Raw genomic sequence first — 25520 nt, 5'->3', positions numbered from 1 at the left:
AGATCATGACCTGAGCCAGAGTTAAGCATCTGATGTTCAACCAACTGAGACACATTCATTCAGTGGAGACATGCAGGCATCCTATGTTTTTGTTTTTTAAAGTAAGCTCTATGCCCAGCATGGGGCTTGAACTCACAACCCTGATATAAGGAGTCACATGCTCTACCAGCTGAGCCAGTCAGGTGCCCTGATCCTTGTTACTTGTTCTTCTTTTTTTTTTTAATCTTTTTAATGTTTATTTATTCTTGAGAGAGAGACAGAATGCGAGCGGGGGAGGGGCAGAGAGAGAGGGAGACACAGAATCCGAAGCAGGCTCCAGGCACCAAGCTGTCAGCACAGAGCCTGACTTGGGATTTGAACTCACAAACCGTGAGATCATGACCTGAGGTAAAGTCAAACCCTTAACTGACTGAGCCACCCAGGCACCCCTGATCCTTGTTACTTCTATTTAAAAACCAAGAAAATAATAATATCTGATAAACTTAACAGTAGATGTTATATCTCCAACAAGGGAAAGGAAAGACCTAAGTGTGTTTTTCTCCAACAAGTAAATATTTGTTGACTACTTACTATATACTTGATTTAGGAGATTAGATAATTTCCATATTAGAAGACTTTATAGTGTCTCATCAGATTTAATTACTAGAACTCTTGATATTTTTTGACTTTGTGATATTTTGTGGATGTACATTTCTTTGCAAGCATGTTTTTGCTATTGTTGGCATTCTTTTTCTGCTAAAATATGTTATTTCACAAACAGCTTTATAACCAAATTAGTAGAAGTGCAAAGGAGAGAAAGAAAAATTAACTCACAATCTTATCTGTAACAAGTTAGACTTACTATTTCTGTGTTTTCCTCTAGTATTTGTCAAAATATTTACAGAGTCTTTATGCAGTGGAAATTATAGGTAAATTTAATTGAGCATTCTTTTATTTATTTTTACATTTTTATTTTTTTGGTATTATTATTTTTATTAGAGAGAGAATCTTTTTTTTTTTTAATGTTTATTTTTTTTAGAGGGGTGGGGAGGAGCAAACAGAGGGGGACAGAGGATTCAAAGCAGGTTTGGTGTTGACAGCATAGAGCCTGATTTCAGGATTCGAATTCACAAACCATGATATCATTACCTGAACTGAAGTTGGACACTTAACTGGCTGAGCCACCCAGGAATCCTGAGGGGGTGGGGGGAAGAGGATGAATGAATGAATGAATGAATCTTAAGCAGTCTCCATGCTCAGTCAGAGCCCGATGTGGGGCTTAATCCCAAGACCCTGCAATTATGACTCGAGCCAAAGCCAAGAGTTGGATGCTTAACTGACTGAGCCACCCAGGTGCCTCTCTCAAATGTAATTTTAGCAATCCCTGTCAAAATAATATCAGCATTCTTCACAGAGGTAGAACAAACAATCCTAAAATTTGTATAGAACCAGCAAAGACCCCAAATAGCCAAAGCAATCTTGAAAAAGAAAACCAAAGCTGGAGGCATCACAGTTCTGTACTTCAAGCTGTATGACAAAACTGTAATCATCAAGACAGTATAGTACTGGCACAAGAACAAACACATAGATCAAAGGAATAGAACAGAGAACCCAGAAATGGACCCACAAACATATGGCCAACTAATCTTTGACAAAGCAGGAAAGAATATCCGAAGGGAAAAAGACAGTCTCATCAACACATGGTGCTGGGAAAACTGGACAGCAACATGCAGAAGAATGAACCTGACTGCTTTCTTACACCGGACACAAAAATAAACTCAATGTATGAAAGACCTAAACATAACACAGGAAGCCATCAAAATCCTAGAGGAGAAAACAGGCAACAACTTCTTTGACTTTGGCTGCAGCAACTTCTTACCTGACATGTCTCCAAAGGCAAGAGAAACAAAAGCAAAAATTAACTATTGGGACTTCATTAAGGTAAAAAGCTTCTGCACAGCAAAGGAAACAATCAGCAAAACTAAAAGGCAACTGACAGAATGGGAGAAGATATTTGCAAATGACATTGGAGAAAGGGTTAGTATCCAAAATTTATAAAGAACTTATTGAACTCAACACCCAAAAAACCAATAATCCAGTGAAGAAATGGGCAGAAGACATGAATAGACACTTATCCAAAGTCGACATCCGGATGGCTAACAGACACATGAAAAAATGCTCAACATCACGTATCATCAGGGAAATACAAATCAAAACCACAGTGAGATTCCACCTCACACCTGTCAGAATGGCTAAAATTAGCAACTCAGGCAATGACAGATGTTGGCAAGGATGCGGAGAAAGAGGAACCCTTTTGCAGTGCTGGTGGGAATGCAAACTGGTGCAGCCGCTCTGGAAAACAATTTGGAGATTCCTCAAAAAATTAAAAATAGAACTACCCTACAACCCAGCAATTGCACTACTAGGTATTTAACCAAACGACACAGGAGTGCTGATTTGAAGGGGCACATGTACCCCAAAGTTTATAGCAGCACTATCAACAATAGCCAAAGTATGGAAAGAGCCCAAATGTCCATCGACTGATGAATGGATAAAGAAGATGTGGTATATATACACAATGGATGATTACGTGGTGATCAAAAAGAATGGAATCTTGCCATTTGCAACAATGTGGATGGAACTAGAATGTGTAAGTCAGAGAAAGACAAATACCATATGATTTCATTCATATGTGGAATTTAAGATACAAAACAGATGAACATAAGGGAAGGGAAGCAAAAATAATATAAAAACAGAGGGGGAGACAAACCATAAGAGACTCTTGAATACAGAGAACAAATTGAGGGTTGCTGGTGGGGTGTTGGCTGGTGGGGGGAGAGCTAAATGGGTGAGGGGCATTAAGGAGGATGCTTGTTGGGATGAGCACTGGGTGTTAAATGTAAGCGACGAATCACTGAATTCTATTCCTGAAATTATTATTACACTACATGTTAACTAACTTGGATTTAAATTTAAAAAAATAATAAAAAAATTAAATGTCATTTAAAATGTTTGAATAATGCACCACTGAGTACAAAAGGAAATAACATTGATGGAGTACCTACCATGTCAGACACTGTGCAAAATAATCAGTATTTGTCTCATTTTATCCCCATAGTAGTACTATATGATAAATGTTGTTATGCCCGTTTCATAGATGAGAAAATTGAGGCTTAGCTTAGTTTATTTCAGTTTAATAAATAGTAATTGAGCTTTACCACATTCTAGGTATGGTGCTGAGTTCTGGATATTCAAAGATAGGTGGGACATGGTCCCGTCTACAAGGAATTCAGAAAATGGTGGGAATCCAAATGATTAAGAGATAATTTCAGTACAATATGCTAAGTGGAGTGACATAGAAGAACAACTGACCTGGGGGTGCCTGGGTGGCTAGGTTGAGTAAGCATCTGACTCTTCATTTCAGCTCAGGTCATGATCTCACTGTTTGTGGGTTCAAGCCCCATATTGGGTTCTGTACTGACAGGATGGAGCCTGCCTGGGATTCTCTCTTTTCCTCTCTCTTTTCCCCTCCCCTGCTTGTGCTCATCCTCTGTCTCTCTCTCTCAAAATAATTTTGGGGGAAAAAAAAAAAAAAGAACACCTAACTTGGATTTGGGTTGGTCAGAGCAGTTTTGCTAGAGTAGTGCTTTCTCAAACTTTAATGCACATATGGAAGTACCTGGGTTCTTGTTAAAATGCAGATTTTGATTTTTGGGTCTTTGGTGGGGTCCAAGATTCTTCATTTCTAACAACCTAGGTGATGCTGATGCTGCTGTTCATACCTCACTTTGAATAGGAATATCCTAGACGACACAGAATTTGAACGAATACCATTTAGCTTGGTGCAGAAATGAGGAGAGGTATTCAAGACAGAGAGGACAGGGTGGGGAAAGGCATAGAAGCATAAACAAGTATGTTAAATGGGTAAACTTATAATCTATGACAGGTATTGGCAGACTATGGCTATGGCTCATTGCTGAATGTAGCCCGTAGCCTGTTTTTGTTTAGCCCATGTGCTAAGAAGAGTTTTTACATTTTTAAAGCATTGTAAAAAACAAACCCAAACAAAGAGTAACTTATAATAGAGATGCACAAAGCCTCAAATATTTACTACCTAACCCTTTACAGAAGAAGCTCGAGACCCCTGATCTGTGGTATTAGTGAAGTGTGTAAAATCTGCAGTGGGAATAGTGGAAGACATGTTAGAGATAGTAAATGGGAGGGAGGAATGGTGGTCACCAAGGGACACAGGAGAACTTGGCCTTTATCTTTGAGGTGATAGAGAACCAGGACAGGATTTAAAGAGGGAGGTGAGGGGTGCCTGGGTGGCTCAGTTGGTTAAGCATCCAGCGCTTGGTTTCAGCTCATGTCGCGATCTCACGGTTCATGAGTTTGAGCCCTGCATTGGGTTCTTGCTGACAGCACGGAGCCTGCTTAGGATTCTGTCTCTCTCTCTCTCTGTCTCTCTGTCTCTGCTCCTCCCTTGCTCACTCTCTATCTCTCTTTCTCTCTTTCTCAAAAATAAATAAATAAACAAACATTAAAAAAATATAGAGAGAGGTGATAGGCTCAGGTTATGTTTTGAAAAAATTTCTCTGGCAGAATATAGGTACAAGGGAACAATGCTGGAGGCAAGGATACCAACTGGGAGGGCTGAACAAGGTAGATGGAGTAGGAGGGGATGGGTTTGAGAATTGTCTGGGAAAAAGTTTTTCATTCTCTCTCGACTATAACCCATAGGAAGATATTACTTCATGACCAGCACACATAGGCATACCCACAACACCAAACTAACCACAAAACATTTGTCTTTATTGTGAGTAAACTCAAATATTTTTATTCAATTAAAGAAGATGCTGGTGACTATGTAATAAGTTGATTTTATATTGGGTTATAACCTACAGTTTGAAAAGCACTGATCTGGGGAAGTGAAACAGTAGGATTTTATCACTGATTTGGAATAAAGGAATAGGGAACAAGGATTGGCATGGGTGAGTGGTGTTGTTCCCAACTGAAATCAATAATAGAAGGGAAAGCCATTTGGAAGGTAGAGGTGACGCATTCATTTTTGGATGTGTTGACTTTGATAGCATTGTAGGAAACCCAGGCTTTCCAGAAGATAGCAGTTTCTCATTCAGTGAGTATTATTGCCTGTTTTGTTTACCTGCTGTTATTTGAATAGCAATATTTTCTACTGTTCCACACAAAGGTATGTTTTTCAGGATTTAATAAGCTTTTTCAGCCCAGGGTAGGAATTTGGCCATTGTTTCCAACATTGTCAATGTTATAATGGGAGGAAGCATCATAAATTTCAAATAATTGGCTTACGTGGGAAATTTATAAATTGGGGACTAAGTTGTAAATACTAATTTGAGATGCTTATTTAATTAATACTTGCATATTAATTCAGTAAGATCGATATTCTGATATATTTAAGTATTTATCCAACAGAGAGTAGTCAAACCACATCAATTAAGTGTATGTGTACAGTTTGCTTTAGTTCTGCTATAGTATACAAATATACTATACTATTAGAGGGTTATAAGTTTTTGATTCCTTCAAAAAATTTTTTTGTAATGTTTATTTTATTTTTGAGAGAGCAAGAGAGACAGAGCACGAGTAGGGGAGGGGCAGAGAGAGAGGGAGACACAGAATCTGAAGTAGGCTCCAGGCTCTGAGCTGTCAGCACAGAGCTCGACTTGGGGGTTCAAATTCAAGAACTGTGAGATCATGACTTGAGCCAAAGCTGGATGCTTAGCCAACTAAACCACCCAGGTGCCCCTCAGTTTTTGGTCCTTATTCTATAAGGTTAATACAGGACTAGTGGCATTTTATCTATACCGTTCCTCTGATAATATCATGATTTTTTAAAGATATAATTTTGAAACTAAAAAGGAACATTTCCTAAGTTGACCTTATCAGTGTAAATAACATGGATACATACCTAAGTTTAAAAGTTACTATTTTTTTACTAGGAATTAATAATTAAAATTTTTTCTTTTTATAGATTGAATACCTGCTTAAGAAACTTACAGAAGCTATGGGAGGAGGTTGGCAACAGGAACAATTTGAACATTATAAAATCAATTTTGATGACAGTAAAGATGGTCTTTCTGTGTGGGAACTGATTGAACTTATTGGAAATGGACAGTTTAGCAAAGGCATGGATCGGCAGACAGTGTCCATGGCAATTAATGAAGTCTTTAATGAGCTTATATTAGATGTATTGAAACAGGTAAGAGTCCTGGAACACTGTGTTTCTCCTTACCTTTAGACTTTGACATGTTTGAAATAAGACATTTTCATTTGAGTATAAGTCATTTATACCTTTATACTGATTTAGAACAAGAATAAAGTTTCTTATTTTCCCAGTCTTGTATTAGGCTTAAAAAAAAATTACTGATACAATTTTGAAGTATACTTAAGCATTGGGAAGTTGCTATTTTGAAAGAATTGTTTAAATGACCACATTTCCAAACTATCTTTAAAGTACTTTCATGTCACGTGTACATCCATACTTGTTGATCTGAGAGATCCTCATGGCATGTTGTTCAGAGAAAAAAAAAAAACAGGTTGTTGAACAGGAAGTATATTGTAATCCCTTTCATGTAATGTGATATATATGTGTAGGGCTATCTGGAAGGATGCTCACCAAAATTTTAAAAGTGATTACTCCTGGATTGTGGGATTCCTGTAAACTTTATTTTATTCTTTATTCCTTTCTTGTTGATTGGATTTACTACTAGATTCTATACATGAATGTATGCATATGATTACATATTTTAATTTTTTTATTATTTTTTAAAGTTTATTTCTTTATTTTGAGAGAGAGAGAGAACCAGCTGGGTAGGGGCAGAGAGAGAGGGGGACAGAGGATCTGAAGTGGGCTCTGTACTGACAGCAGAGAGCCTGATTCAGGGCTCGAACTCACAAATTGTGGGATCATGACCCCAGCTGAAGTCAGACGCTTAGCCGACTGAACCGCCCTGACACCCCTATATATTTTTATAAAATTAGAAAAATACCCTTATTTTTGGAGTAAATACCTTTATATAGCAAAGTTGCATTTATCTTGTTAGATTATGACCTACGTAGCATCTGATATAAATATGGAATGCTTAATGATTGTTAAATAGAATTTACATGGTTTTTTTTTTTTTAGTGGCTCTTTCATATTTTTTACATTATTATACTGAATAATAATTCCAATTTGGGATTTCCTTACTTTGGTCCTTTATTTGCTCAGTAGGTGAAGTTGTGTCTTTGCTCTTTTTCCCTAATTGAACCCATCAAGAAACATTAATTGAAGTTTCATTTGTATAGGTTTTTGGTGCTACAAAGAGGTGTGAGACATGGTCTGTGTCCAAAGAGGACTTCTAGGCCCACCAGGATGGCAGGATAATTGGACTACAGATGAATTTCAATATGAGATAGCTTTTGCTTAAATGTCCAAGGATGAGGAAGCTGAACAAGTAATATGATTAGAACTTGGTATAATAACCAAATGATACAGTCAAGCTAATATTATATACTGATAATGAATAGTCTGCTATAGGGTATCAGCACTTGTACATTTACTATTTAAAATTCATCTATTCTCAGACAACCCTGAAGGGCTTTGGCCTATAATTATAATTTTGCTGAAGTAAAAATATGAGTTATATACCTTTGTGACTGATTTGTGGGAAGAAAGTATAGAAGTGCAAGTGTAGAAGCCAGAATCCTAACTACTTGGTCCAGTCCTTTTTCTTTCTGCTCATCTGGAGGAGTTCATCCTCCAGAATAGTGAGAGGTCAGGTAGGAAGGGTAGGTTGGTGCCAGAAGGTGATTGGTTGAAAGATATATTTGGCCAACTTTAATATTTTCATTGATTGAGGTTTTAGTTTGCTGAGAATCACTGTTAGGGTTGTGTGTGTGTGTGTGTGTATGTGTGAATCAGAATAGACAGAATAGTATAATGAACCCCCATATACCATTCACCCAGCCCCAGTAACTACCAACACATAGTTAATCCTACCCTCCTACTTTTGCCTCTCCTGTATCTTGAAACAAATCCCAGATATTTCATTTTATCTATAAATATTTCAATAGGTATCCCTAAAAGATAAGGAATTCTAAAAAATCACAATGTTTTTAGCACCAGGAGTCCTAAGGCTACTTACTCTCTGTATGTAGCATGGGGTGGAGTTAGAGGGGTTGTCTCTGCATGCCCAGAATTCTGTGTAAACTTTTGTGTGCATGTATTAGCATGAATTTGACTGGGTATAGTGCCCCTGGCCTTCATAGATCCTCAGTGGGTTCATGATCTCCAGAGGTCAAGAACCACTGATATTCATGTATTCAGGAAGAGATATCAGCTCTTATAAGAAAAAGAACAGGTATTTATATAAAATTTAATCTTTCATAGGGTTACATGATGAAAAAAGGCCATAGACGGAAAAACTGGACTGAACGCTGGTTTGTACTAAAACCCAACATAATTTCTTATTATGTGGGTGAAGATCTGAAAGATAAGAAGGGAGACATTCTCTTGGATGAAAACTGCTGTGTGGAGGTCAGTCTACTGTTACTTCTTTCTGTTGCTGCCCCCTGCTGCCCAAGTGTTTTATATTCCTTCTAGACTTTAGAGTCTTGAAAGAATCTTAAAATTTACATTTCTAAAATAACATAGGCATACAGTTGCCATAGTTTCTGAACCAAAAACCAGAGATAGCTGACCAAAGTTTTTTGTAATGTGAATTTATCTTCTATCTTATGGAAAAAGTATAGGGATTAAATCAGATTTGTTTGTACATTTAAGGAATCATTTATTGAATAAAATGGAGTGATAAAAAAGAGCACAAAATTATTCAGTAAGACAGTGTTTGAAATCATGAATATACCATGACATCTGGGCCATTTTGAGCATAGTAAATAAAACTAATGAAAATGGGAGCATTACCTTTGAGTATTTTGGGTGACTTTCAGTACACTTTATTCCCAGATATTAATTCGGTAAAGAAGTGAAGTCTTCAAGAACAGTAATTTTGAGTTTTTAATTTATATCTAAACTATCACCATATTTGTATTTCTTGAAGAACATTTAAAATACCTAACATCTCACTCATAAATGACAGTGTATTTTGATGGATGAAATAGTATAGATATATTAATGCCTCTGGGTTTGCACTGCCCACTAAGCGGTCTTCTTAGATTCAACTACACATGGATACTCACGAGGTTATCATAGGCCATACCAGTCTACTTATAAGGATATAGGAGAGGAGCTACAGCTTGCTAGCAGTAACATCCCAGGTCAAAGAGAGTGGATCTGCATCAGGCAGATGTGGGAATCACCCTGGCTTAGAAGTCTCATAGCCCATTGGAGTCAATACGTGGGTATACCTTCCAGGGTTCCTATAAAGGATGTGCTCACGTACAAGAGTCATTGTGCTTAGGAAAGCCAAAGCATAGTGTCCCTATCAGGTATTGGTGGTTCTCCTAGTCCAGATGAAGTATGCTAATCAGGGTTATTTATTACCATAGGTAATGTTGCCTAGAGGACAGCATTTTGTAAATTAGAGATATGCTCTTATGGACTTTTTTTTATTGATGTTGAATTTCAGCAAGATTTGTGTAAATAGTTAAGATTGAACTTAATTTCAATGCTTAGAAAGAAAATTAAAAATAACTAATTTTGCTTTCTTTGTTAGTCCTTGCCTGACAAAGATGGGAAGAAATGCCTTTTTCTCATAAAATGTTTTGATAAAACCTTTGAAATCAGTGCCTCAGATAAGAAGAAGAAACAGGAGTGGATTCAGGGTAAGGCAATTTTTATTATTTGTCATGATATAACTTGAGAGCTCTGACTTTGTATTTTTAAATCTCATTTTAATCTCATGAGGCATTGTTCCCTCATTGTAGTTATTTCTACATGCAGCATAGTAACTGAAAGAAAAATAAAGTGAAAGGAAGTCCCAAATTTTTCATCAATTTCATTTGTATAATGAACTTGTGGGAAAATTATAAACTATACATTTTAGGGTTTCTTTTTTTAACTTTTATTATTTAAAGATAATGGAATTTCCCATTTTAAGGACTATGAAGAATTTTAAAGTGATCATCATGAATTTTTAATAATACAGAAAACAGGAATAATACAGTCGCTTTTGAATATTTCTAATAATTTTCAAGATTTGTTATTTTCACAAGAAATCACTAGTTTCAAATAATTATCTCAAGAACACAAACTTTTGATTTAATAACTTTTTTAAAAGCTTATTTATTTATTTTCAGAGAGAGAGAGAGCACAAGTGGGAGATGGACAGAGAGAGAGAGAGAGGGAGAGGGAGAATCCCAAGCAGGCTCCATGCTGTCAGTGTAGAGCCGGACGTGGGGCTCGAACTCACAAACTGTGAGATTATGACCTGAGCTGAAACCAAGAGTTGGATGCTTAACTGACTGAGCCCCCCAGGCCTTCCAATGAGATTTTTTTTTTTTTTTAATCATGAAAAGGGATTCCGAATATGGTATTCTTGGACATAAGTAAGATACTGTTATGCTGAAAGTTGTGGTCATTTCGATGTGGTTTAAGAGTTTGAGGCAAGCGCACCTAGGTTTAAGTCCTCTTTCCTGGGTCACTTGAGTTGAGTTAGGAATTTTGTAGCTGTTTTTCCTCTTCTGTAGAATAGGGATAATAGTACCTACCTCTCAAGGTTTTTGTGAGGGCTAATAATTAGATAATGAAGATATACTTGCACATTAAAAATGTTTTTAGAATACTTATTTATTTTTGAGAGAGAGAGAGAGTGCGAGCGGAGGAGGGGCAGAGAGAGAGAGCGGGAGACACAGAATCTGAAGCAAGCTCCAGCCTCTGAGCTCTCAGCACAGAGCCCGACGTGGGGCTCAAACTTACAAACTGTGAGATTATGACCTGAGCTAAAGTGGGATGCTTAACCGACTGAGCCACCCACGTGCCCCTATACTTGCACATTTTAGAAAAGACACATCATTGCAGAAATGTTTGTGATAGATTGCAAACAGCCTAAGTATCCATTAATTGTGAAATGGTTGAATAAATTATGGTACAGTAACACAGTGGAGTTAGGTACATTATGTTTAATGTTTGATGTACTGATAATGGAAATCTCTCCAAGATAAATTAAGTGAAAAAAACCAAGGCTCAGAAGGGTGTATTATGTCAAAGGAAGGTGGAAGGTGTATATACCTCCTTATTTGCATATGCTTAAAATATCTCTGGAAAGATGCAGAAGAAATTGTTAACATTAGTTGGTAGTGGAGAGGGGAACCCAGTACTTGGGGATAAGAATAGGAGGGAGACTTTTCCTGTAGATCTTTTTATGCTTTTGAATTTGAACGTGAGAGTATTAGCTGTTCAAAAAATTAAATTTAAATAATTCAAACAATCAGGAAAATATGTAAAAATTAGATAATGCATATAAAAGGTATACATATAGCAACTATTCAATAACTGGTAGCTATTATTACCATCTCAGGAAGGGAGTGTATAAGGAGATGGTTTCATAAGGCATAGATAAGGGGCAGACTAAACCCAGCAGGTAGCAAGTCAGATATCAGGAACTAATAATCTCAACCCTAACTGTGTCTTGTTCTTATTTGGCCTTTTGAGAAATAGAGAGAAGGGAATTAATTGAAAGTATTTGAAGTTCTTCAAATGTGTGTGATATTCCTGAATCAAGTATCTTTTTAAGCACAGATGTACAGTTACGTAATTTTAGAGCTGGAAGGGACTCTAGAAATCATCTCTTTCATTTTAGAGATGAGGAAACTGATTCTGCAGCAGGTTATGTGGCTTGCTCAAGGTCACACCATTTCTCAGTGGCAGAATCAGAATCTACACTGGGTCTCTGGTTTTCTTCCCAATGTGCCATGTTTATGTTAGGCTTACAAAGAATAAACAGTATATTCCGTTTTTTATCTTACACTTTTTATAGCCATTCACTCTACTATCCATCTGTTGAAGTTGGGCAGCCCCCCACCACATAAAGAAGCCCGCCAACGTCGGAAAGAACTCCGGAAGAAGCTGCTGGCTGAACAGGAGGAACTGGAGCGACAGATGAAGGAGCTCCAGACTGCCAACGAAAATAAGCAGCAGGAGCTGGAGACCGTGAGGAAGGTGGGAATGGGCTGAGGGAGGGCGCTCTGTTTCATTGCAGGAGCCACAGCTTCCTTACTTACAAGCTTTGGTTCTACCAAGACCAGGTTCATGAAATTTTAGAGAGATTTTTTTGTTAATTGTTTTCTTAGGAAGTGTGTCTAGGTTACTAAGTGAGATAATCTGGTTTTTCCAGCCTTGGAAGTATGAGGATCTCAGGTCAGCAAGACATTTCATTGACCAGAAAACAACAAGAATAATTGATGTTCATTGGGAAACCTTGTTGCTCAGTTATATCATGGTTCTGGGGTGGTAGTGGGTCCCCAGTGTATGGGCACTTGAGCCTGTCTGCCTTCCATCAGTGAACACCTGCTAACGACAAGATCAGAGACCCTTTTGTGTCCTCCTATGTAGCACCTATGCCCTGGAGTATGGGAGATGCTCACAGTATAAGCCCCCTCATTTCTGTGGGGGTTCTCCCTTTGCAGTCCATGGAAATGCCACACTTTGTGCTGATATCCTCTGAATAGACTCACAAAGAATTTTTTTAATACTTTTGGGGACTCCTGGGTGGCTCAGTCTGTTAAGTGTCTGACTGTTAACAGTCTGGTAAGTGTCTGAACTCATGATCTTGTGGTTCATGAGTTCAAGCCCTATGTCAGGCTCTGTGCTGACAGCTCAGAGCTTGGAGCCTGCTTTGTATTCGGATTCTGTGTGTGTCTCTCTTTCTGCCCCTCCCCTGCTCACACTCTGTCTCTCTCTCAAAAATAAACAAACATTAAAAATTTTTTTTTAAACCCTATTCAGTCACTCTGTCTTTTGATTGGAGAGTTTAGTGTGTTTACATTAATTATTGATAGGTACTTGCTGCCATTTTGTTGATTGTTCTCTGGCTGTTTTTGTAGTTCTTCTCTGTTCCTTTTTTCTCTTGCTCTCCTCTTTTATGGTTTGATGACTTCTTTTAGTGCTATGTTTATATCCTTTCTCTTTATCTTTTGCATATTTAAAATAGGTTTTTGTCTTGTGATTACCATGAAGCTTACATATAACAACTTATATTTGTAACACTATTTTAAGTTGATAACTTAAGTTTGATCCCATTCTCAAGCTCAACATTTTTATTTTCCCCTCCCCAATATTTTATTTTATGTCTCATTTCACATTTTTTAATCTTGTTTGCTAATAAGTACGATACACTACATTATAAAAATGAAAGATAAAAATCATATGATCATCTCAATAGTTGCAGAAAAGCATTTGACAAATTCAACATTGACTTATGTTAAAAACTCTCAACAAAGCAGGTGTGGGGAGAATGTATCTCAAATAATAAATGCATACAAAGCCCATACCTAACATCATAAGCTTTTCCTCTAAGCTCAGGAATAAGAGAAAGACACCTACTCTCACCACTTTCATTCAGCATAGTATTTGAAGGCCTAGCCAGAGCAATTAGACAAGAAAAAGAAGAAAAGATCTGCAAATTGGAAAGTAAGAAGTAAAATTGTCACTATTTGCAGATGACATGATATTATATATAGAAAAAACTATTAACTCCATCAAAAAACTGTTAGAACTAATAAATTCAGTAAAGTTGTAGAATAAAAAATATGCAAAATTCTGTAACGTCTATACACATTAATAATGGACTATCAGAAAGAGAAATTAAGAAAACAATGCCAGTCCCCTGTTGATGAACATTTGGGTTATTTTTACTCTTTTGATTAAATAGGCAATGCTACAGGGAATTATTTTGTACCTGTATCATTTTATACACATTCTAATAATTCAGTAAAACCTTGGTTTGTGAGCATAATTTGTTCCAGAAACATGCTTGTAATACAAAACACTTGTTTCTCAAAGTGAATTTCAAGAACCATTGACTCATTTATGATCATGTGATGTTCGGCATCACATACTACTTGTATTGCAAGACGTTGCTCATTTGTCAATAAATTTATTAGAAATGTTTGCTTGTGTTGCGGAACACTGCAGAACAAGTTACTCGCAATCCAAGGTTTTACTGTATGTGTTTAGAATAAATTCTCAGAAATGGGATTGCTGGAGCAGAGTATATACACTTACAATTATGAAATCCAGGCTGATGCAACAGCTACTATTTCAAATCTTACTAATCACTGTAACAGAGGAAAAAGTGTTCAAGGGTTTGGCAGTTAACTACCCCAGCTCAGAAGTGTCACTTCTGTTTACAGTACTTTGCCCAGAACTAGTTACGTGTTTTTGACGAGAAGTCATCTGTCAATTTTATTGATATTTTCTTGTGTGTGATGAATCATTTTTTTCCTGTTGCTTTCAGGATTTTCTTTTTTACTTTGTCTTTCTACAGTTTTATTATGATGGGTATGGTGTATATCTCTTTGTGTTTATCCTAGAATCTGTTGAATTCTTGGATGTGTCGGTTAATGTTTTCCATCAAATTGGGAAAGTTTTCGGCCATTATTTCTTTAAACATTTTTTCCTGTTCCTTTCTCTCTTCCCTCTTCTTTGGAAACTCTCATTATGTGAATGTTGGTACGCTTAATACTGTCCCACATTTCTCTGAGGCTCTGTTCATTTTTCTTCATTCCTTTTTCTCTCTGTTCTTCAAATTGCATTTCTATCAATTGATCTTTGATTCTTCTTGCAGCCCAAATATGTAAGGTGAAAACATCTAGTGAAGTTTTCATTTTAGTTATCATGCTTTTCAACTCCAGAATTTCCAGTTGGTTATTTTTATACTTTATATCTTTTTGTTGATAATCTCTATTTGATAGGGTATTGTTATTCCTTCTATTACTTCCTTAAGCTTGGTTTCCTTGAGTTCTTTGAACATAAAACTTTTATGAAATCTTTGCTAAATCCACCACCAGGGCCCCTTCTATTGCCCGCTTTTTTCCCTGGACATTTTATTTTATTATTATTTTTAATACTTATTTTAAAAAATTTATTTTTTAAGTTCCAGTATAATTAACATATAGTGTCATATTAGTTTCAAGTGTTTAGTGATTCAACAACAATTCCACACATTACTCAGTGCTCATCACAATGAGTGTACTCTTAATCCCTTCCACCTATTTCACCCCACCCACCTCCTCTCTGGTAACCATCAGTTTGTTCTCTATATTTAAGAGTCTTTTTTTCTCTCTTATTTCCATTGTTTTGTTTCTTAAATTTTTACATATAACTGAAATCATGTTATTAGTCTTTCTCTATTTTACCTACCATTGTACTAGATCCTCTAGATCCATCCACATTGCAAATGGCAAGATTTCATTCTTTTTCATGGCTGAGTAATATTCCATTGTGTGTGTATGTGTACATATACACATACCACTTCTTTATTCATCTGTTGATGGGCATTTGGGTTGTTTCCATATCTTGCTATTGTAAATAATGCTGCAATAAACAGAGATGTGCATATATATTTCTGACTTAGTGTTTTTGTATTCTTTGGGTAAATACCCAGTAGTGTGATTACTGGATCGCATGGTAATTCTGTGCTTAGGTTTCTGAGGAAGCTGCATACTCTTTTCCAAAGTGGCTGCACCAGTTTGCATTCCCACCAACAGTGCACAAGGGTTCCTTTTCCTCCACATCCTTGCCAATACTTGTTTCTTGTGTTTTTTATTTTAACCATTCTGACAGGTGTGAAGTGATGTCTCATTTTGGTTTTGATTTCATTTCCCCGATGATGAGTGATGTTGAGCATCTTTTCATGTGTCTGTTAGCCATCTGTATGTTTTCATTGGAGAAATGTCTGTTCATGTCTTCTGCCCATTTTTAATTATTTGCTTTTTTTTTTTTGATGTTGTGTCAGTTCTTTATATATTTTGGATATGAGCCACTTATCAGATATATCATTTGCAACTATCTTCTCCCATTCAGTAGGCTCTCTTTTAGTTTTGTGGATTGTTTCCTGTGCTGTGCAGAAGCTTTCTATTTTGATGTAGTCCCAATAGTTTATTTTTGCTTTTGTTTCCCTTGCTTCAGGAGACGTATCTAGAAAAATGTTGCTATGACCAGTGTCAGAGAAATTACTGTCTGTGCCCTCTCTTCCACGATTTTTATGGTCTCAGGTCTCACATTTAGGTCTTTAATCTATTGTGTGTTTATTATTGTGTTTGGTGTAAGAAAGTGGTCCAGTTTCATTCTTTGGCATATTGCTGTCCAGTTTTCCCAACACCATTTGTTGAAGAGACTGTCTTTTTCCCATTGCGTATTCTTGCCTCCTTTGTTTTAGATTAATTGACCATATAATTGTGGGTTTATTTCTGGGTTTCCTGTTCTGTTTTGTTGATCTATGTGTCTGTTTTTAATGCCAATACCATACTGTTTTGATTACTACAGCTTTGTGTGGTATATCCTGAAATCTGGGATTGTGATACCTCCAGTTTTGTTCTTCTTTTTCAAACCACTTCTTTTGTGATTCCATACAAATTTTAGCATTATTCTTGTAGTATTGTGAAAAATGCTGTTGGAATTTTGATAGGGATTACATTAAATTTGTAGATTGTTTTGGGTGGTATGGACATTTTAAACAATATTTCTTCTTCCAACCCATGAGCATGAAATATCTTTCCATTTGGAAAACTGGACATTTTAGACAATATATTGTAGCAACTCTAGATATAGATTTCTCCCCTCGCCCTGGGGCCTGTTGTTGCTTATTCATTTGTCTCCTGCTTGGCTAGGCTGTTTCAATGAGGTCTGTTTCTTCACACTGTGAAGCCTCTGACTGTCTTCTTCATCAGAGGCACAGCCTTGGGCATGTACGAGATACCCTGAGGTGACCATGATGTTAAGGTTCTCTTTGTGTGTTTCTTTCTCTAATCTCTCTGTTAAGCTGTATGCCTCTGTTGCTATCCTATCTAGCTGTTAGAGCTCTATTGTTTTCAACAAGGGCTTGGGGCCTAACTTGCTCCACAGTCTGATATTATTTAAATTCAAGCCCATATGTAGTCTTTGAGACTTATTCCTATTACATGAGGGCTCTTTACTTTCTGTAACTGGTTCTCTCTGTTAAACTTCCACCTGGTGTGTGGTTTACAGTTTGTTGGTCTCTTGGAGCTATGAGCCTCCTCTTAATTCCTTAAAATCTCCATTGTTTTCAAGAGCATCTTTAAGTTTGAACTTCCACACATCTGTTTTAAATAATGTCATTTCTTTTGGGGAGAGCTCCAGATCTCTGCCTAGGCAAACCTCTGTGCCAATGCTCTGGAGCTGGTGGCAGAAACTAGTGGTCTGCTTTTCTGGGTGTGATACCCCTGCTTTCTGAGCCCATCACCAGGTAGAGGTGGTACCCTCTGGTCTTCTAGGCTTGCCTCATTTTTTTGGATAAATCTTCTCCATTTGCTATATGCAATTGGTTTAATTTCTGGAGACTTTAAATGGTTGTTTTTCGGGGTTTTTTTGAAATTATTTTCACCAGTTATGGGTGTTTTGCTGGGAAATGGGTCCATGGAGCTCCTCACTGCCACCCTCTGGAAGTCAAGCTCTGGTAAAAGTTTTAAAGGAGTAACGTGTGAGATGACAAAACTATAGAAGGAGCTGAAGAAATAGATGTTGAACCTCATGAATGCATTTGTAAGTGAATTGAACTCCATGACTATACAAAATTTTCTTTGCAAAATGTTGTTCAGACTTAACAAGTCATTCATTTACCTAATTCATTCTGTATGTTCACTGGGAAAATTGTTGGAATGGAATTCCAGTGGATCTAAAGGTTTTTATTCTAGCTTGATTGAACATTAAGAATGTTTGGCTTTTCCCATGTACTTAGGTGTGGCCATTTCTCTTTCCTAACACACCTCCACTCTAATACTTACTGCTTTTCTTTTTTTTTTTTTTTAATTTTTTTTTTTTTTAATGTTTATTTATTTTAGAGACAGAGAGACAGAGCACAAGCAGGGTCAGGGCAGAGCGAGAGAGAGACAGAATCTGAAACAGGCTCCAGGCTCTGAGCTGTCAGTGCAGAGCCCGACACGGGGCTTGAACTCACGAACCGTGAGATCATGACCTGAGCCGAAGCTGGACGCTCAACCGACTGAGCCACCCAGGCGCCCCTACTTACTGCTTTTCTGTGGGTGGGTTTTGATTGGATAGAAACTGGAAGAAGCAGCGTCTCGTGCAGCAGAAGAAGAAAAGAAACGCCTTCAGACTCAAGTGGAACTACAGGCGAGGTTCAGCACAGAGCTGGAGCGAGAGAAGCTTGTGAGTGCTACAGCTGGGAACCTGGGAACACTGCTGCATTAGCTCACAATGGTTCTTTCTGGGTGAAGGGGGAGGGGTCAAGGCCTGGGAGACTGGAGTGAGGCCATCTTGTCAGCTGGGCTATGCTATATAGACATGCAGTGGGCTATTGGGGGAAGTTCTGTGTTTGCTCATTATGGTTTTATTGAGCACCTTCTATGTGCTAGCCATCATGCCAGGATATAAAGGTAAAAGACATAAATCTTGCTTTTAGGACCCCAGAATAGAAATTCATGAATAGGGTGATAACTACTGTGATTAGGGTGACTGTATCTCTTGGTTTGCCTGGGACAGTCCTTGCCATCCTGATATAATTATTAACAGCATCCTATTTTTCTTCTCAGAAAGGCCTGGCTTGGAAAATAAATAGCTAGGGGGAAAAGTAAGCATGGGTTTCATGACCTTTCTCTTCTGTAATGAGCAAAGTGGGGGTGGAGTGGGGTTCTGAAATCATGAGAATATAGGAATTCTGGTCTGCTGCTCTTGGCAGCTCTGATTCATCTTAGAGGTTCCCATCCCCCAAGACATCTAAGAGTCAGGTTGCCCTAGGTGGTTAGATAGTTAGAACACAGGTCTTCTTACACAGAGTTGTAATTTGTGGGAGGGTACTGAGTCCAGTGCCCATTAAATAGCTGCTCATGATGTTTTTTTAAGTAACTTTTTGTTGCTTAGAGTTGAAACAGACATGTTTGTTTTATGAGAGAAAGTGCACAAGCGGGGCAGATGTGATACGAAGGAGCTGCTGTGTGCACAGCCAGAACATCTGGGTTTTTTTCCTCTCTGCTCCTTCTTCTGAGCATTAGTTTTCTCTTCTTTAAATTGGAGGCATTGTCATGTGATCTGTCATGACTCTTAGGATGATGTGAGCAAGTGTGAATATTTTATAAACCGCAGACACATACACTAATGTGTGTGCTATTACATTTGGATGTCCTTGTCTTTCAATTTTTAAGGCAGAGATTCAAAACTTTAATACAGAAGGGAGAAACCATTGAGTTGTTAGGGCACTAACGTAGCTGCGTGAGGCCCCCCAGGACTGGAGGTGCCCTAGGGCAGGAGTGGAGGGGCCTCAAGGCAGCCAGGGAAGCACCAAGGACTCTGCAGGTCTGTCTTTCCTTTCCCCTTTATTGTAACCCTTGGGCTCTTCTGACTGGACAGAGGTTCATTCCTTTTAGAGAAGATTGTGGGTAAAGAGGTTGTGGTTTTATAACAAAAAGGAATTTAAGGAGAAATTATACAGGGGAATGATTTTTTTCTTGACTCTTGAATCTTAACATGTAGAGTGGAAGGGATAGAAACTCAGAGAGGGCAGGAACACAGCATCTGGGGTGTACTTTGCGTCCTGGACTTGAGGTGTGTGTCCTGGACTTGGGTCTTAGTGTTGGTACTGGGTGTGGTGCCCTCCTTCCTCCATCTTCAGTTCCAGGAGCGAAGGACAGGGCCCTGCCCACCCTGGCAAGCTGCAAGGTAGGCTGTGGTGTTAGGAGTGGGAGAGTTTCCCTGAGGGTGAAGTTAACCTGAGTTTAAACATGACCCTTTTATATCATCAGATCAGACAGCAGATGGAAGAACAGGTTGCTCAGAAGTCCTCTGAACTGGAACAGTATTTGCAGCGAGTACAGGAGCTGGAAGACATGTACCTAAAGCTGCAGGAGGCTCTCGAGGATGAGAGACAGGCCCGGCAAGATGAAGAGACTGTGCGGAAGCTTCAGGCCAGGTGCCAGATCAGTTTGTATACTGTGCCTTTATGTACTTTTCTAGGAATTTCTAGGAATGACTAACGTTCTGGTGAAGAGGGAGGAGTGTCTCTGCTATTTTGGAGAGACCTTGGAGGCTGGGCGGGTTGAGTTGTTTATTCTCCATCTATGGCACTGGAAGGCCCTTGCTTCTGGGGCTATCGACAGGCCTTCTGTCTATTTTAGAGCAGTCTGGTGGATCTATTTGGTGAGAATGTCCATGTCTAGAATGAGAATGTCCATGGACCCAGGAGCAGCTCTGGTGAGAACCTTCCTCAACATGTTCCAGACCAGAGACGGCCACTGTGTGGAGGCCTGTTTCAGGCCAGAGTTACAGCTACTTTCTAGGGATAATGAGGAATTAAGCAGTTTCCATCTGGTCATTCAGGATTGGTGACATTCCTTAAATAATTATTACTTGAAACCTTAGTTTTAGAAGTTTCTTATTTTGGTAAGCTCTGTGCCCAATACAGAGCTTGAACTCATGACCCTGAGATCAAGAATCCCACACTCTACTGACTGAACCAGCCAGGCACCTCAGTTTTAGAAGTTCTTGAAAGCTAGATTCTTCTCTTCCTCAGAGCTTTAAAAGTCAGGTTTATTATTTATGATAGTCATGATCTCAGGTGAGAACTCTCAATTTGTGGTCTTCATGGCAGCAGGGAGGACAAAGTAGAATAAAGACCCCAAAGGGAAAATTTGAGCTATCTTCTTCCAGTTTCTAACTTGTTTCCCCATTTGCTTTCTTTAAGATGTCTTGTCAGGGGATGTCTATTATGGTTCTTAATTTTAATGTGATGATGGATGGAGGGTCCCCCCCACTCCCAACCCCCACAACATTAGCATGGTGTCTGAGAATTCATCTCAATTCTGAGTGGGTCTCGAACCCACAAACTGTGAGATCACGACCTGAGCTGAAGTTGGATGCTCAACCCACTGAGCCACCCAGACTCCTCAAGTCTTTTTTTTTGTTTATTTTGAGAGAGAGAGAGAGAGAAAGTGAGAAAGCGAGTGAGGGAGGGGTGGAGACAGAGGGAGAGAAAGCTCTGTACTGTCAGTGCAGAGTCCAATGCGGGGCTCGAACTCATGAACCGTGAGGTCACTACCTGAGCAGAAATCAAGAGTCGGATGCTTAACCAACTGAGCCATCCAGGCGCCCCTGTTCTAGAAATTTATTAAAGTATTATTTTGAGTTTGTAGAATGAGTGATGTTTTGAGTGAGAGACAATTTTGGGTCATTGAAGCTAGTATAGTAGTTTTTAATCAGTGTCCTGGATTTGTTGAATCAAATTATCTTTGGATAGGAGCCAGGCATGGGTATTGTTATTTAAAAAGCTTGAGCTAATTATTTTGCATAATCTGATTTAAGTAAATTGCAAAATGGTTTCAACCTTTGGAATACAAATATAACCAATACATGCATCTCTGCTCCAGTAAGTTGAAATTAGAGAACTTGGTGTGCAAAGGCCATTTTGTGAATTTTACTAAATTTACTGAATTCTGAATTTGTTTTTCATCTTAGTTTTTGGAACTTGAGATGAATAAAATTTGGTCATTTTTAGGTGAGGTGGATTTGCCTCTTTCCTGAAGTCACAGAAGCTGGACCTAATTCAGAGGGACATTTTGTCAGATTGTCAGAGGGGGCTTTTCTTCTTGCTCCCACTCCTCTGGGTAGGCCTTCCTGGGTTGAAAATCAAAGGAAAGCATCATGGAGCCGAGTAATACATTTATGTCTAGCACTGCTGAACTGAATCATAATCTTAGGTGGAGGGTGTTTGTAGAGGGCTTTTTAGTTAACTTTCCTGACCTTTCTTTAAGCAATAGCAAGTCATTCTCAGAATATTTGGTATCTCATTGTTCTTCTAGAAGATAGTCATTTCTCTGTCAGTGTTTGAAGTTTCCTCAGAGATATGTTTTGTAGTAAATTGTTTAAATACAAGAACTTTGACTTAAGCCATCTAGGGCACATGATTTTTTTTTTAAGTTTATTATTTATTTTGAGAGACAGGCAGAGAGAGAGAGGAAGAGAGAGAATCCCAAGCAGGCTCTGTGCTGTCTGTGCAGAGCCTGATGTGGGGCTCTATCCCACAAACTGTGAGAACATGACCTGAGCTGAGATCAAGAGTTAGACGCTTAACTACACTGAGCCATCCAGGCACCCCATATGTATATATTTTAATTAAATTGTAGCTGTTGTTGTTATTTTGATGTGTAATATTGAAGGTTGTCTAGAGTCTTCTAAATGGGACCTCGGAAGAAAACTGTTTAATATTTGGACAACTCAATTATTGGAAAGTTCTTGAGGCTTAGCCATAATCTGCCCCATTATAACTTTTACCCACTACATTTTTAGATCTGTTAAGTTATGTCTGTATTCCCAGCAACTAATGCAGTGCGTGGCACATAGTGAGAGATCAAGGGATATTTTTTGAATGAATGAATGAATGAATGAATGAATGAATCCAAGTTCTACTAATAGAGGCTACTCTTCTATGTGATACTACTTTTTCATATATTTGAAAGCAATTAGGGACCACGCTGTGGAGTGAGGTCTGAGTTTGATTCTTAGTTCTGGTACTTTCTAGCTGTAATTTTTGAAAAGTCACTTCACCACTTTGAGCCTTCAGTTCCTTATCTATAGAATTATGGATAGTTGCCTACCTTGCAGGGTTGTTGTGAAGATTAGAGGAGGAACTGCATGCACAGTATTTAGTGTAATGTCTGGTATTTGGTAGTTACTCAGTGTGTTGGTTTCTGTTCCTTTATTTACTTTGTAGATGAGGAAGATGTATAATGTATAGAATGTCAAAAGCATTCAAAAAGATCTATTGACAGGCTGGACTGATGGTTTTAGACCAAGGAGATAGTTGAAAAAAATTTTTTTTAATGTTTATTTTTGAGAGCGAGACAGAGCGTGAGCAGGGGAGGGGCAGAGAGAGAGGGAGACACAGAATCCAAAGCAGGCTCCAGGCTCTGAGCTGTCAGCACAGAGCCCAACGCAGGGCTCGAACTCATGAACTGGGAGATAATGACCTGAGCCGAAGTCGGATGCTTAACCAACTGAGCCACCCAGGTGCCCCAGGAGATAGCTTTAAAGTAACAACAGGAGTCTTGGATCCAGGAGACTTTGAGAAGATTCATGGTATTACTTTCCTGGGATACGATTGCCAAAAACCCCATACACTCTCAGGTAGTGTTAGTGAATACGAGGTATTCGGAGCAAATGAGGTATCAGTACTACTATAATAACACAAGCTGATATTTATCCAGCACCTAGATGTGGTCGTCCGCACAGTTCCAGGTACCTTACATGCACTATCACAACTGATGCATCCACAAACCTTTGATGGTGGATGTAGTTTCTATCCCTTTTTTATAAATGAGGAAACGGAGGGACAGAGTAGTTAGTCTTTGTTCAGGGGTCTTATTTGGAAACCACAGAAACGAACTGGGGTTTCCTAGAGCAATAAAATGGTTAATTGAAAGCTTCTTGAATAGTTCACCAATTCCAAAGAAAGGCAGGTGGCCAGGCCTGAACACAGGCATGGACCAAGGGAAGCTGAGCAGCCCAAACCACAGCCCAAACCAGGCCAAGGGGAGAGTCCACCCAGGATGCCGCTGATGTCAGCATTGGCACTGTGTGTTGGGAGTCACCATTGCTTCTGCTGCATGCAACACGGGCTGTTGCCGCCACCGGCAAGATAAATTCTCCACTATCTCTGCTTTGCATCAGTTGCTTCAGGGTCAGAGCTCCAGGAAGGGCATCTGCTTAGCCAAGCCCAGCTCGGGCTTCCACTGTGCCCTGGCTGCCACAGGGCAGGAGGGCAGGGGTTGGGCCTGTGGCTTATGTAGTGGGAGGTGGGCCCTACTTCCCATCAAGATGCCTCCTGTGGCAGATTCCTTGGACACATGGAGGGGATTCCGACTGGGCAGCCTGAACACCTGCAAATGTCCATTCCCCGTTCATACTCTCACCCCTAGGATGAAGAAACAGGCCTTTCCAGTCTTGTTCACTGTTGTATCCCCAGTGTCTAGAAAAGCACACAAAGGTGCACAATGTACACACACTGAGTGAGTGAAAAAACACTGGCCAGACCACATTTGCAGTGTTGTGTTCAGTTGTGGGTATCACACTCCAGGAGACATCTAAGGAGGGAGTGGATGGTCCTGTGTAGAACTAGGGATAGTGGGTGGGAAAGCTCTTCCTAGTTGAGGTGGAACTTTCGAAGGATTGAGGGTGCCTGTTTGTGAACCCACTGTGAACTCGCCTGATTCCTGAAGCAGTGAGTGGCCCATCCCACAGAGTATTTGAGCACAGTAGGATAACCACATTGCAGGATGTTGTAGAGGGAATTCTTCAGTGGTGGGGGCCGGGGGTGGAGGAGTTGGGAGTGGTGATATAAGGGGTGTCTATTCTGTTACTTTATGGCTTCAGTCATTGGTTTTAGAAGAGCATACTGATGGTCAAGCCACTAGAGATGTGTCCTGTCCTGGGCTGGCATCTAAGTACATTGTCTATACTTTGGGTATAGGTTTGGGCTGTATGTTAGTTTTATTTAAATGCCTGTGTAGCTGGATATTCTTAGATAGGTAGCCTGTTATTCAAGATAACATTTTAGAGTCACACAGACTTTGGTTAAAATTCACTACTACCGGGGTGCCTGGGTGGCTCATTTGGTTAAGTGTCCGACTTCGGCTCAGGTCATGCTCTCGTGGTTCGTGGGTTTGAGCCCTGCATCGGGCTCTGTGCTGTCAGCTGGGAGCCTGGAGTCTGCTTCAGATTCTCTGTCTCCTCTCTCTCTGCCTCTCCCCTGCTCATGCTCTGTCTCTCTGTCTCTCAACAATAAATAAATGTTAAAAAAAAAAAAAAATTCACCACTACCTGTGCGACATACTTTTAAATACCCTGAATTTTTATTGCTTCATCTGGAGGGATGATAAATACCTTGCAGAATTGATGGGGGGTTAGCAATAATGAAGTCAGGTATCTGACATGTAGTAATTGTTCAGTAAGTGGTATCTGTTTTATTCTGCCTTTTGTTGGCTCCTTTCCCCCTCATTTTCATTATCATTAGTTTGTTACCTTTTTCCTTGGTAGTATGTTTGTACTAGATGAGAAATGTTTTTAATTTTAATTTTTTTTTTTTCATTTATTTTTGAAGAGACAGAGTGAGACAGAGCGCGAGCAGGGGAGGGGCAGAGAGAAGCAGACACAGAATCTGAAGCAGCCTCCGGGCTCTGAGCAAGTGGTCAGCACAGAGCCCGACACAGGGCTCGAACCCACGTACCGTGAGATCATGACCTGAGCCGAAGTCAGACGCTCAACCGACTGAGCCACCCAGGCACCCCCAGATGAGAAATATTTTAATGTTGTAGCAATCAGGCAAATTTCAAAACTTGGCCCTATCACCTGCCAGTCAAATGATGTGGTACAGGTCATT

General features: G+C 39.1%; 1 protein-coding gene across 2 annotated transcripts in view; it reads left to right on the top strand.

Annotated features, from left to right (window-relative positions):
• The window catches only part of SWAP70 (switching B cell complex subunit SWAP70), a 76770-nt gene that overhangs the window by 48044 nt on the left and 3206 nt on the right, over positions 1-25520 (top strand). For both annotated transcript variants that reach the window (XM_027073173.2, XM_053203489.1), the window contains exons 4-9: positions 5987-6214; positions 8387-8533; positions 9672-9780; positions 11934-12115; positions 18197-18304; positions 19894-20060. In XM_027073173.2, the coding sequence (XP_026928974.1) occupies positions 5987-6214; positions 8387-8533; positions 9672-9780; positions 11934-12115; positions 18197-18304; positions 19894-20060 (941 nt within the window). The remainder of the gene's footprint in view (positions 1-5986; positions 6215-8386; positions 8534-9671; positions 9781-11933; positions 12116-18196; positions 18305-19893; positions 20061-25520) is intronic.

Source organism: Acinonyx jubatus, chromosome D1 (genome assembly GCF_027475565.1).
Source record: "Acinonyx jubatus isolate Ajub_Pintada_27869175 chromosome D1, VMU_Ajub_asm_v1.0, whole genome shotgun sequence".
Lineage (NCBI taxonomy): Eukaryota > Metazoa > Chordata > Mammalia > Carnivora > Felidae > Acinonyx > Acinonyx jubatus.
This window is presented reverse-complemented; position numbering and strand designations above follow the sequence as displayed.